Consider the following 15237-nt stretch of genomic DNA (forward strand, 5'->3'; position numbering starts at 1 on the left):
CAAGTGCTCTACCGCTGAGCCACAACCCTAGCCCAGACCTGATTATTTTGAAAGATATAAAACATATATCATCCCAAATTACTGCCTAATACATACTCCCATACAAGCTACTTAATTTTTTTGCATCAGTTTTTCTCATAAAATAGGTAATAATACACATCTCACAGAGTTTTGTGAAGACTAAACAAGACCCACGTAAGTTTACTGTATGGTATACATTAGGTACTCAACAAATACTAAATGTTGTTATTATTTCCAAATATGATATGACAAACATTCAATTACTTGTAGCAGTGGATAAAAAGCAATGGATGGTACCTTGTCTGTGCCAGATGTATTAACATTCATAATTCCATTTAATCCTCACAGCACCCTAAATAGAAATTGTTCCTATTCCTGTCTTACAGATGAAGAAACTGAGTGAGATTCAAAGAGGGTCAATTATGTTAACATGTTATGGTAAAGCTGTTTTATTTATTTATTTTTAAAATTTTTGGTTCTAGGGATTGAACCCAGGGGTGCTTTACCAAGATTTCAATATAAATGCAAGTGGAATTTCCATCCTCCTGCCTCAGCCTCCTGAGTTGCTGGGATTACAGATGTACATCACCGCATCTGGCAGTAAAGCATTTTATTCAAATCTGTCTGTTTAACTCCAAAGTGTTCTTTTCCTACAGTGCTTTTTCATAATTCTGTTTCACCAAAATTACTCCTTTATGCTTAGACAACAAACCAGTAATCTGAAAAGAAGAGCAGAGCTAGCTCAAACTGCCCCACTTCCCAAAGATTAGAGACTGGCCCCCATGTCACAGAGGATTTAAATATCCCAGTCGCTCTACTTCTATTATTCTGTAATATGAAGCCAGGTGTGATAGTGCACACCTGTGATCCCAGGAACTTGGCAGGCTGAAGCAGGAGGATCTCAAGTTCAAGAGCAACTTATGGAGGCCTTAAGCAATTTAGCAAGAACCTGTCTCAAAGTAAAAACTAAAAAGGTTGGTGATGTAATTCAGTGGTAAAGTGCCCCTGGGTTCAATCCCTAGTACCAAAAAGTAAAAAATAAAATAGTAAGATTTTATCTTACATTTGCTGATCAATTAGCAATAACTGAGAAGATAAACATAGGCTGACAAGAGCATGGGAGAAAGAGTTACATCTCCAGCCCTTTTTATTTTTATTTTGAGTCAGGATCTCACTAAGTTGCTGAGGCTGGCCTCAAACTTATGATCCTCCTTCCTCGGCTGTCCAATTTGCTGGGATTACAAGTGTGTGCCACCACACCGAGCTGAATTATTTGTATTTTTTTAAATGATCTTTTTATACAGTAATATGCGATAAATGGAAAAAAGTCCATTTCTACCAAGAAATTCTATATATTTAACAAGATTACAATACAAATCCAATTTATTATTGAAAACAAAAAATATACCCAAAAGGAGAGAAAATAACACAATAAACATTCATGTATCCACCATACACCCAGAATTAAAAATTATCAATTCATGGCCAATCTTTCTTTGTCTATTATCCACCTCCTAAAACATAACTTCTCCTGGCATGCACACACATGCTACATTATTTTCATGTAAATTATAATCATATTATTTCATCTATATATATTAAAAAATATATAAAGGCAAAGAAATAAAAATATAAAAAATTATTAGCAATTCTGCTAATGTAAATTTTAATTATAAGCATCAATATGAACCATAGCATACTTTTTCTTTAGAAATAATGTACTGGAGTGGCTGGGGTTATGGCTCAGTGGTAGAGTGCTCACTTGGCATGCATGAGGCACTGGATTCCATTCTCAGTACTACAAAAAAATGAAATACAGATATTGTATTCACTTAAAACTAAAAAATATTTTTAAAAGTTTTTTTTTTTTTTTTTTTTTTTTTTAAATAATGTATCCGGGGGCTGGGATTGTAGCTCAGTGGCAGAACGCTTGCTTGGCATGTGTGAGGCACTGGGTTCAATTCTCAGCACCACACAAAAATAAATAAATAAATAAATACATTCATTTATTTATTTAAATAAATGTATTGTGTTCATCTACAACACACACACACATAAATGTATTTCCTGAACAGCCACTTGGAAAGAATGAAAAACAATGATCAATCCATTGCAATATGCATTCATAGCATCCAGACTGTGGTCTCTAAATAGCCCATTAAAAGGAACAAAGGTTTAATGAAGAAATGACTGGTTTCAGAGCCAGAGCATGAATATGTAGAATGAGCTTAGTATACCATATTGTACCAAAAAATAAGAATGCTATCAAAGACTGCTATTTAATCCTGTCATAATGAATCAGGACCCAACCTGAAGAAAGTTCAATTGGCTAAAGATGGTGTCCTGCAGCCCTAATCTTGTACTGTCTCCATAAAGCAGAATTTCTATCCCACCCTAGTCTTGCTTATCTTTCAGAACAGGATGCATGAAGGTCAGAAGTTCCTCTTCATATAGACTAGCTAAAACTGGATCGATCTAAGATGGCTGACAGAGTGACCTTCAGACAAACTTTTTGGTGTATGCTTTAAAAGACACTTCCTCCTACCATCCAGACAATTGATAACTGGCAAGACAAATGGAAAAAATCATAAAAGGATCAGAAAGAGATGATGCCAAAATTCCCCCCAAATCTCCACCCATTCCCAAAAAAGGCAGTAATATGCCTTCCCTTACCTCTGTTTTGCTTTTTCAGTGCTGGGGGGTCAAACCCAGGGTCTCCTGCATGCTAGGAAAGGGCTCTGCCACCAAGCTATATCCCCAGCCCTTTGTATTTTTTTATTCTGAGACAGGGTCAAAAGTTGCCAACCCCTCATTTTTTTTTTACCCTATATTTATAACCCCAATCTCTAAGGGGTGGGAAGTTGATTTGTAAGTTTATGTCCTACTTCTGTTCTTGTCAATAATAAAAGTCTCCTTCACTGCTTAAGTGATGCTTGGTCTTGTTACTGGTTTCACAATTCCTAAAGGAAAAAGGACTCAGCACTTGGGGTCAAAAATTGGCAATGGGAGGGCCCGGGTTGTGGCTCAGAGGCAGAGCACTCACCTAACATGTGTGAGGCACTGGATTCCATCCTTAGCACCATATAAAAATAAAATAAAGATATTATGTCTACCTATAACTAAAAAATAAATACTTAAAAAAAATGGCAATGGGAGAGCCCCCATGGCAACACATGCCTGTAATCCCAGCAACTCAGAAAGCTGAGACAAGAGGATAGCAAATTCAAGGCCACCATAAGCAACTCAGAAAAATCCTGTGTCAAAATAAAAATAAAATGGCCTGGGGATGTAGCTCTGTGGTAAATCACTTCTAGGTTTAATTCCTAGTACCCCCCCGACCCCCACCAAAAAAAAAAAAAAAAAAAGGCAATGAGACAATGTGAGCATTAAAAAGAAAAGCTACAGAGGAAGAGAGATCTTCCAGCCATGGCCTGGGGGCCACAAGGTGGAGCTGACCAAGGCCCAGGCTCTGGGGTCCTGCTGAAGGCATGCTTTCCACCCTCTGCTTTACGTGCCAGACCCAGGGATGCATCCCGCTGCAGTATGCCTTGCTGATGCAGATGCACTTCGATGGACGCCTGGGCTTCCCCGGCGGCTTTGTGGACGTGCAGGGCAGCAGCCTGGAGCACGGACTGAACCGAGAATTGCACGAGGAGCTTGGTGAAGCCATGACTGCCTTCTGCATGGAGCGCACTGATTGAGGAGGAGCTTGGTGAAGCCATGACTGCCTTCTGCATGGAGCACACTGATTACCGGAGCTCATACGCCAGGGCCAGACCGCGCATGGTGGCCCATTTCTACGTCAAGTGCCTGACCCTAAAGCAGCTGGAGGCTGTGGCGATGGCATGGGAGGCTTGCCTGCTTTCCTGAAGAATTCCTTTATTGGTGCTGCCCGGGAACAGCTACTGGAAGCCCTCCAAGACTTGGGACTTCTAGAATCTGACTCTTTCTCAAGTCTTAAGACCCCAGCTCATCACTAAATGTAACCCTCTATGGATCCATGGAACCTGATTGGGGACCTTGGAAGGGAATGACGGAGGGAAAGGGGGATGTTTTCTCTTCTGGGCCTGAGAGATGATACCAGACTAAAAGGACATGTGTGTGCATAAATAAATAAATAAATAAATAAATAAATGAAAAGAAAAGCTACAATACATGGAAAACATCAAATATGTTAAATCCATGATTCATAATTATATTTAAGGTGAGCAAAAGAGATATAGCTCATTAGCTTTCTATATAAAAATAGCTCATTTTTTCTGAAGTTGATAAACAAAAGAACCAAATATTAGCCCTGCTATACTATAAGAAATTTTTTCTAAGAAATCACCTCAGGACTAAGAGTGGATGGAGTGCTTTTTAATGAATTTTGGCTAATAAACAAAGAAAAAATGATAGAAGAGCATATTAACAACTTCCACTGAAAATAATATTATAGGCAAACATTATTGATGGTGTAATAAAAATCATTAGGAGATCAATCATGGGGAACTTTAAAAATAGGTGAATCAGGCCAAAGTCTGTGAACCAATTTAATATCACTAAAATAGACACAACCTGATGCTGCCTCCTGTGATGCCCACCTTTGCCAAAAAAAAGTGAAATCTTACCTAATCATCAGTTTATAGAAATTACAGGAGCATAAGAACATGTGAAATACCACATGGAAATAATCAGAAAATCTAGAATATGGGCATTTCTAGAGGTCAAATGACTTCTTTTTAATTAGTGACTGGACTTAAAGATTTGTGCTGCTCCCTGCTCAGTGAAAGACTCAGAAGACTGAAGTTAGTGAAAGGAAACAAGTTTATTTAGGGTAGGCCCTGATTAAAATAAAGGAGATTTTTTTTTTAAGTGGGGGTATGCTGGGAATTGAACTCAGGGGCACTGGACCACTGAGCCACATCTCCAGCCCTATTTTGTATTTTATTTAGAGACAGGGTTTCACTGAGTTGCTTAGTACCTCACCACTGCTGAGGCTGGCTTTGAACCCGTGATCCTCCTATCTCAGCTTCCTGAGCCACTGGAATTACAGGCACGTGCCACCACACCCACTTAAACATTTTTTTTTTCCCCTCTCAAATACCCATCTTCAGTGGTTTCATGTTATGAAGAACTTTTATAGGACTCAACTGTATCTTTTTGCCCTTCTCTAGGTGATGAGCTTATTATAAAATAACCATTTGGATATGTTAAGGATGCTCAGGTAAAGCCCCAATGTTGATTGGACACAAGATGAGATCTGGTTGTAAATCTTACTAGCAGAATTTAGAAAATAAATGGCCTTAACCTATAACTTTTAAAGACCTACTTCCATGGTAAAATAGCTAGATCTATAAATAGAAAAAATGTTTTGGTACTGGGGATTGAACCCAGGGGTCCTTTATCACTGAGCTATATATCCCCAGCCCTTTTAATTTTTTCTTTCGAGACAAGGTCTTACACCATGTTGCTTAGGACCTCATTAAATTGCTGAGGCTGGTCTTGAAACTGTGATTCTCCTGCCTCAACTTCAAGTCACTAGGATTATAGGCATGTGCCACTGTGCCAGGCATTCCTCAAAAATTTTAAGGCAGATACTATGTAATTGAACTACCAGGAAGACAAGATTGAAGTTAATTTACAAATTATAATGCATTTGGGGTTTTTAGGACTATCAGTGGGTAGCTAGGAGAGAGCAATTGAATTTTACCAAAATGTATGGGGGAAACCTAGCAGTTATATGTCAATTATACTAGTTGTAGCCTTGTCCCAAATCAGGTCAACCATAACTGTAAGGATAGGGGTTTAATGGCGAGTTAACTTTCTTATGAAAGGGAAAAATATAGTATGCAAGTGAAATGGAAAGGTTCCATTGGAGCCCACCAAAGGCCATAAAGGCCATGGTTGAGATCTGGTTGTAAATCTTACTAGCAGAATTTAGAAAATAAATGTATGCAATGGCCTTAGAGCAGCAGACTCCCAATATTAACAATATATATTATTTATATATTTATAGAGTGTGATTTTGATTAGTGCAAGAATAAAAATGAGAATGACCTGAGACTTGAGAGAGAATCTGTAGAGAATCCTCTCCATAATTATAGAGTCAGCAGTAACCTAAAGATAAAACTGAAGAGTTTTCTCCATTACAACAAGAATATTGACCTCAGGTTTCCTATTAAGTTTTGAAACCCATCAAGCGGTCTTTATCAAACCACAAACCTCCCTACATTTCAGCTACTCCATTTGCAAAATGTGGGTAAATCTGTCCTCTCCTTCCCTTGAGGGGGTATGATGAGAATCAAATAGTATGTTTTAATAAAGCCATACAAAAACTATAAAATAACAAACAGTTCCATTACTACTGGCCAATGTGAGAGAAAGCAGGGTCCATATTAATGAACCAGAAAGGTATAAGGAGAGCTTCTTCAAAAAATAAAACTATGCTGGCTCAAAAGCTTGTGAAGGGGCTGGGGCTGCAGCTCAGGGGTACAGCGCTTGCCTTGCACTGGGAGGCACTGGGTTCAATCCTCAGCACCACATAAAAATAAAGAAAGAAAGACATTGTAAAAAAGAAAAAAAAAAGATAGTGGACCACATAATTCAAAAACACTTTAACTACAGTCTACAGAAAGGCTAATATCTTTAGGTCTAAATCAAATGCTGAAGGATGGCTGAGGTAAACAAGAAAAGTCTTCTGATGAGAAGAGGAAGCACTTAGGCCAAGATCTAAGTCTGAAATCATTGTTATGTCAGTAAGTTGAAAGAAAATAAAAAACCCAAAAGCCCCAAACAAAATTTGCTATAGATGAAAAGTAATCCTGAGATTTCAAAGTTAGGCAGCAAACTGAACCATGGCTTTGAGGGTAACAGAGAAAGAGGAAAGAGAGAGGTGGGGAGGGGGAGGGGGGGGAGAAAAAGAAGAGGAAGAGAGAGAAGAGGGAGAGAGAGAGAATTTTTTCCCCCAGGGGCAGAGGGTAGTGTGAGAGAAAATATAATGGTTTCCCTCTTCTCCATTTGGATATGTTAAGGATATTTTCCTCTTCTCCCTCCTATAATCATTACTTGCATAGTCCCTTTCTGAATTTTTTTTCCTCTGCTCCCTTGACCTAATTCCCCCATCTAAAAGAGAGGGAATAGACCTATGTTAATAATGGAAAGAGACAGAGAAGAATGGCTTTCACCCTATATCTCAACTAATGTTTAAATTTTTTAAAAGTCACAGTTGATATTGGAGAACCTAAATGGGAAATTAAATGCCTAAGGTAACAAAGATGCAGAGGAAGGAACAGGAAGGGACAGGACAAAACTCACATTATACCTCACAATCTATACTAGGATATAATGATGACAATAAAGATACAGGTCAACTAAAATAGCTGTCAAAGACAAACATTTCTCTTTTTGGAAAATCTGTATCAAGTCTACTTAAATAAAGTTCCATCTGTACAGTGTAAAACATTCTGACATGATACCAACAATGTTATCATTTTTATTCATATCCACTGTAATTGGGTACTTTCATCATAATTGAAAGATTTAAAAATACATTTTCAAGGTAACCTACCTGTAATTGCATGACCACATAGTTGAATCGGTCATTCCTCCCACAGCCAATAAATCTACAAACATGGTCTTTCCCTGGATAAAAAAATAAATAAAAGGAAGAAAAACAGTGAAAAAAGGATACACTACGGTTTCTCTTCTTTAAAAAAAAAATCAATAATTTGTTTTCTATACAGTATTTTATGATTTAATGTAAAAATGTTTTGAAACCTTGAGGATAGAAAATTTACATTATTCAAAATTTTTACCTTCCCACCCCCAGCTTCTGCACTGTTCCTTGTGTAGTCAAATACATGTTCTTGAGTGAATAAACAAATAAATAAATGAAGAAACAAACAAATGGTAATTTATTCAGAAAGGAAAAGATTAAAAGGTTATTTCAGATCAACATGCTCAGATGCAATACATAAGAAAGCACAGAGAAGCAATTAATAAGAACATTAGAAATATACATATTCAATTGTAGATACATTCTACCATTCACTATTACATAACTTTAGCAAGTTATGTCATTTTTCTGAACCTCACTGATTCACAGATTAGGCTAGCGATTTTCCAACTGAATTCCATGTGTGAAATCTAAGGACATGCTGATTGGGATATGGAGGCGATCCGAGGTAGAGCTGGTATAAATCTGGGATCTTTCCTTTGACTCAAACAAACAAACAAAAGCAATGCCAAGGTCTAAAAAAAGGATCAAGCCTGGTAAGTAAATTCCAGGGCCAGAAAAAAGCATCTGGCTAGAACACAGTAAATGAGTGGAGGGGGAACAAGGTTAAGATAGTGCTGAAGAAGCAGTTAGGCACCAGATCCTGAAGCATCTTGTACTCCATGATGAAGAATTAGAACCACATAAGGTCAGTGTCTTCCAAATCTGGATGCTTACCAAAACTATCTGGGAAACTTTTTAAAGATTCCTAAGTTCAGACTATGGTTGTAGCTCAGTGGAAGAGTGCTTGCCTAGCAAGTGTGAGGCACTGGGTTCGATCCTCAGCACCACTTAAAAATAAATAAATAAAATAAAGGTATTGTGGCCAGGTGTGGTGGTGCATGACTGTAATTACAGTGGCCCAGGAGGCTGAGGCAGGAGGATCACAAGTTCAAAGCCAGCCTCAGCAATGATGAGGTGCTAAGTAACTCAGTGAGACCCTGTCTCTAAATAAAATATAAAATAGTGCTGGGGATGTGGCTCAGTGGTTGAGTGCCCCTGAGTTCAATTCCCGGTACCACCCACCCCCCCCAAAAAAAGGCATTGTGTCAATCTACAACTAAAAAAAATTTAAAACTAAAAAAGATTGCTAAATTCTATACTGATTCTGAATCTGTGGGGGAAGATACAGAATATGATCTTTTCAAAATTCTTTAAATGAACCCAAAGCAGGCAGAACATGGATGGATATTGGAAAATACTACTGGGTAATGAGAAACATCTAAAAGTTTTGTTTTATTTGTGTAGTGCTGGGGATTGAACCCAGGAGCACTTCACCACTGAGGTACATCCCCTGCCCTGTTTTGTTTTGTTTGAGACAGGGTCTCCCCTAAGTTGCTAAGGCTTGCCTTGAACTTGCTATCTTCCTGCCTCATCCTCCCGAGTCACTGGGATTACCAGTGTCCACCACAACACCAGGCCTAAAAGAATTTTAGATAAGGAATTACTACTACAATACTGCATTTTAGAACATCATGCATTGGCAGTGGGGATGTCAGACTCCGAAAAGGTCCATTCTAGAGGCAGAGAAGTTGCCCTGGGAATAACAACAATATTCCGGGAGAGTGAAGAAGGGGGTTGAACTCTCCAAGTTATTAGAGTAAAAATAGATTAAATAGGATAAATCTGAGAGATAACTAAACATGTAATTTTCTACTAGAAATTGGTACACTTAAAATGAAAACTATTGAAAAAAGAGAATAAAAAAGGCTGTGTATACTTTAAGGAATAATAGAATGCCAGATTTGAGGACAATTCAAATGGAATTCAGAAGATAATTATAATTTTAGGCCTGGTGCTGAAACAAAAAGACTGAGCTCCAGATATACCATTATCATGAAAAATAGATGGAACCACAAATGCAGCTGGAAGATTGACAAGTAAAAGAATAAAAAATAAGAAATTTGGAGGCTGGGGTTCAGTGGTAAAGTGCTCACCTAGCATGTGGGAGGCCCTGGGTTCGATCCTCAGCACCACATAAAAATAAATAAATAAAATAAAGGTATTGTGTCTATCTACAACCAAAAACTAAATATTAAAAAAATAAGAAATTTTAGAATGTAATCTGGAAAAAGCATAACTTAAAGCCTGAGCAAAAATAAAACAGCCCCTCAGGGAAATAGGGGAATAAGTCCAAGAGGTAGGAGAAAACTCTAAGAAAGGGGTATCACAGAAACTATGGAAGGGCAGTTCACAAAGGTAGAAGTGGCCAGTGACAAAAGCTGTAGAAAAGCTGAGAAGTGCTCACTTATAAACAACTGGGCTTGGTGTCACCAGGATTGGAAGAAAAGAAGCCAATTTATAATATGTTAAAGAATACATGGAATATGTGACAATGAGGTCAGATAATCTTTGAAGAAGCTTGCTTGTAAAATGAGGAAGAATGATAGGCTGCAGATTTAGTTTGGTGAAAAACAAAACAAATTTCAAAAAGAATCTGTCCACTGACTAATTCAAAATATTAATACAATAAAGACTCATTTAATAATTTCATGTTTCTTTCTTGCATCTGGATTACCAATTATCATAATGTTCTTTCATTCTTTGTTCTTTGGTTAAAGAGAAGAAACTAGCAAGAATGGGCACAATGGGAACACAATTTTCAGTGTGAAGGATACATGTTGATCATTCCACATTTATTTTACATGTAATTGCAAAACTATATCAACTAGCCAGGGCAGTGGCTCATGCCTATTATCCTAGCTGCTCAGGAGGCTGAGGCAGGAGGATCCCAAGTTTCAAGGTCATCCTTGGTAACTTAGTGAGACCCTGTATCAAATATTAAAAAAGGGCTGGAGATACAGTCTAGTGGTAGAGCATTCCAGGGTTCAATCTCCAGTACTCTGCCCCCCCCAAAAAAGCTCTATCATCTAGTGAATTATAATAACAATGAAAGGATAAAATGATAGTAATAACCAAAATTTCCCCTCTGCTTCACAGAAACAATTTAAAATTTTAGTTAGTCCTTCCATTATTTTTCAAGATTCCACTTTCAGCTTCAGGTATAGGTCAATGCATAAGGCCCTGGGTTCAAACACTCACACTCCACTGTGAAAAACAAAAAGACTCCACTTTCTTGTCATTAACATTTTAAATGCAGTACCTCTATTACAAAGAAATCTCAACATCTAAAAACAGAAGGTCATGCTAGATTTCATTCCTCTTGTAATGCTCCGTCTAAAATAAGCATTGTAAATTATACTAAAAAACTATTTATCTCTTAATACTAAAAATCACCCTACTTTCAAAAAAGAAAACAGATTTGAATAAAAGAAACTGTGGCACAGGCCTGTAATCCCAGCAGCTAAGGAGGTTGAGGCAGAAGGATCACAAAATCAAAGCCACCCTCAGTAATGGCAAGGTGCTAAGCAACTCAGGGAGATCCTGTCTCTAAATAAAATACAAAATAGGTCTGGGGATGTGGCTCAGTGGTCAAGTGCCCCTGAATTCAATCCCCAGTATGCACCTCTGCCCCCTCCCAAAAAAGAAAAAAATTGAATAAGCAGTAGATCCTTTATTGAGCAGTCAGTCAGTAGCAAATTTTCTAGGATTCAAAAATGTATATGCATCACTTTAGGTAAGAATTAAATAAATTCTTTTTTTCTTCTTTTTTGGTACTGGAAATTGAACCCAGGGATGCTTTACCACTGAGCTACATCCCCTGTCTTTCTTATTTTTTCTTTAGAGAAAGGGTATTGCTATGTTGCCGAGGGTTGCTAAATTGCTAAAGATGTCCTTGAGCTTACAATCCTTCTCCTTCAGCCTCTCTAGTCCCTGGATTTTAGGCATGCATTACCAAGCCTGGTTTAAGAGTTCTTGTCTTGTAGTCAGATATGGTGGCACATACCTGTAATCCCAGTAATTTAGGAGGCTAAGGCAGAAGGATTGAAAATTCAAGGCCACCCTTGGCAATTCAGTGAGCCCTTAAGCAACCTGGCAAGATCCTGTCACAAAAAAAAGAAAAGAAAAAAAGAAAAGGACTAGGGATGTGACTCTGTGGTTAAGTGCCATGGAGTTCAATCCCCAATTTAAAAGGAAAAAAATGAGTTCTTGTCTTGTCTCATACTATATGGCATCGAATACTGCTGCTCATATTTATATCTATATCTATATAGATATACTATTAATGAAACTAAAGTTAGTTCAATAAAAATGTACAAATTTTTGGAAGTACGGGGAAATAACTTAATTAAACAATAACTCTTTACTACCACTTAGTGCAATTGTTTAAATAACTTCATTTTATTTATTTATTTATTTATTTATTTGGTGCTAGGGATTGAACCCAGAGTAGTATACCACTGAGCTACATCCTCAGCCCTTTTTAATTTTTTAGGGTCTCACTAAATTGTTGAGGTCTCACTAAATTGCTGAGGCTGCCCTTCAACATGTGATCTATCCTCTTGCCTCAGCCTCCCAAGTCACTGGGAATACAGGCATGCACCACAGCACCCAATTGTTAAAATAACGTATATAACAATAAGTATATACTGAAATTATCAGTCCATGAAGAAGAGACTATATCTATCTTGTCCTGGTACCCAAAACAGTACCTCACAGAGTGAAATGTTTGATCAATATTTATGAATAAACAACTTAAGAAGAAATAATAATAGCATAATGCATAATGTGCACACAAAATATGCAAGTATTTTCTGCCAAGCTCTATGTGCTTTACCTGGACTTAATCCTCAAATATTAGTATTTTTTTCTGTTTTTCAAATATAGAAATGGAGGCTTACTGAAGTTAAATTACTTCTTCCAAAATCATACAGCTAGAAAATGGAGCAGTTTGATTCTAGAGACTTTTTTCTTAATCATTAATTAAGCCAGAAAAAATTAAATAGATTTTAAATTCAAATAACATCTTGTTGATACATATGAAAGCTAAAAGGAGCACTGGATGTGATGATGCATACTTGCAATCTCAGCTAGGGAAATAAAGACTGTGATAGAATACATAGAAGACCTACTATATGATAAGCACTAAACTAGGCAATAGGAATACATGAAAAATTAAGAAAATCTATGCTCTCAAGGAGTTCACAGCCCATGTATGCATATAAAAAATTAATGCAGTATGATGAATTCTACATTATTATAGAGAAAATGCAATGAATATCCAGAAGATTTAAAATTTTTGTTTTTGAGGCTTCAAATGAAAGTGAAGTCTCTAGATATCATTAGATTTTAAGTTTATGAGAACAGCATCTTTTTTTCCTGCCAGTATTGAACCCAGGGCCTTGGACATGCTAGGCACATTCTTCGGCCCTTGAACTATACCCCCAACCCTTTTTATTTTTATTTTGAGAAAGAGTCCTGGCTAAATTGCCCAGGCAGCCCTATGAGTCTTTCTAGCAAATTAAGTTAAAGAGTGGGTCATGGAAGCCCTGGGTTGCAGGAAAGATACTATTTGCAATTCAGTGACTGAAGGAGGGACTATGGAAATGAGCCCTCACTGTGGGATCCGATGCTATCTACCAGAACTTAACTGAATTACAGGATACTCCACTGGTGTCAGAGAACTGCTTGGTGTGTGGGAAAATTCCACACATACAGAAGAGTTTTGTATTAAGTGTGAGAGTAAAAGGAAAAAAATACTTTCTTTTTTTCTCTTATGGCCACACTAAAGAATTCAGATTCAATTCATTATTAGATAATGCAAGAATGAGGTTTCCAGAGTTTTCAAGCAGAAAGCTACATGATCTAAATTGTGTTTTGTAAAGAAAATGTTTTGTTTTGTTTTTTTTTGGGGGGGGCACGGCTAGGGAATGAACCCAGGGCTTCACACATGCTAGGCAAGTGGCTGCTACTGAGCTACATCCCCAGTTCTTGCTGTTCACCTTTAGATTCTGGTTTGTGGAAGAAATGGTAGGCAAGGATATCAATTAGGAGGTTAAAGCAATAGTCCAAGTAAAAGATGCAAATCTAAACTAAAGCACTGGAAGTGAGAATTTTAAAAGATTTCAAATAAAGATTTAAGAGACAAGGTTGGTATTGTGAGACAGCCATGCCATTAACATAGAACAAATACGTTTGTCTTTCCACAATGTCAGAGTTTATTAAATAACAATAAATTTACAAAGTTTCACCACTCTCATTGGTTGTAATTCCCCAAGTACTCATGGGTCACCTTAAAGTTCTACACTGGAAATCAAAGATTCTTTTATTCCAATCTTAATTACTAGTATTTATAACACCAAAGTCATACATCATAATTCACACAATGATACATTCAGGTTACAGAAAGACTAAGAAAGGATTAAGGTGTACACAGGGTTTCAGGAGGTAGCACTAAGAACAAGGGAAAAGGGCAGATACTAATGCAAACAAATCACTACAAATGATCAGATAAGATTGAGACCAAGAATTTGTTAAGAGCACTAAGTTGTCAGACCATGGAACTTATTCTAGGCCAGGGTCCAGAAAATAGGCAGTTGAAAAGTGGGCCATGACAAGCAGATAAATAACAGTTGAGCTGAAACTTGCCTGTTAACCTCATGATACATCCATCAAATGGTCTAATGGATAACAGGTCGATGTACCACCATAACCAGCCTTGAGGTGCTTCTTTTATGGGTCTCAGGTGAGGGGGTTACTTCATTCAGTGTTCTGGCGTTTGATCAGCTAATGGCCCTAGTTTTTCTGATATGGGATTGATATTCCCATGCATCCATGTGCTTCCAATTTAATTTAACAAATTCACAGGTGATCATTTTTATCAGCACAATTAATTTATCAGATTTTGCCTATAGTTGTGCTATGTAGATGGTGATTGTTCACTTGTACAAATAAGATAGAGTCATTCTATCTTGGCACTTGTACTCAAAACGGAATAACTCATGGCAAATTACTGCTTTACAAAATAGAGTAACTCCAGCTGGCCATAATGGTATATGCATATAATCCTGTTGATTTGGAGGCTGAGGCAAGAGGATTACAAATTCAAGGCTAGACTCTGCAACTAAACAAGACCCTGTTCTCAAGACAAAAAATAAAAATGAGTGGGAATGTAACTAAGCGGCAAAGCACCTGGGTTCATTCTCCAGTACCCACCCACTCCCCCCACCCAAAAAAAAGTAATTCAGGGTTAGGCCCAGGCTAAAAAATGCTATTCTATTCATTATGAAGTAATGGGGCAGGATACAGATTGCTCTCTACAGCTGAAGCTGTAGTTTAGTGATAGACTGCTTGCCTAGCATATGCCAGGTCCAGAGTTCCATTCCTAGTACCATCACCAAAAATAAAAAATTACCAGAGAGGAGAAGAGAGAAGGGAACAGTGAAGTAAAATTAAGGTAAGTTGACAAAGTGGACTGCATCAATATAAACCAAGAAAGAAATTCGGATGAATTGGAAAGGACAATGATTTCAGTTTAGGCATTTTGTCCTAATTTACAATTTGCAGAACATGAAAATTCACTTAAAATTTACATGTGGAATTTGTTTTGTTTTGTTTGT

General features: G+C 37.4%; 1 protein-coding gene and 1 pseudogene across 10 annotated transcripts in view; one reads left to right on the forward strand and one right to left on the reverse strand.

Moving 5' to 3' along the window:
* The window catches only part of Ttbk2 (tau tubulin kinase 2), a 150659-nt gene that overhangs the window by 45823 nt on the left and 89599 nt on the right, over positions 1–15237 (reverse strand). For all 10 annotated transcript variants that reach the window (XM_027926078.2, XM_071608162.1, XM_071608160.1 and 7 more), the window contains one exon: positions 7571–7644. In XM_027926078.2, the coding sequence (XP_027781879.2) occupies positions 7571–7644 (74 nt within the window). The remainder of the gene's footprint in view (positions 1–7570; positions 7645–15237) is intronic.
* On the forward strand, positions 2447–4001 carry LOC114081736 (U8 snoRNA-decapping enzyme pseudogene; annotated as a pseudogene).

Source organism: Marmota flaviventris, chromosome 2 (assembly GCF_047511675.1).
Source record: "Marmota flaviventris isolate mMarFla1 chromosome 2, mMarFla1.hap1, whole genome shotgun sequence".
Lineage (NCBI taxonomy): Eukaryota > Metazoa > Chordata > Mammalia > Rodentia > Sciuridae > Marmota > Marmota flaviventris.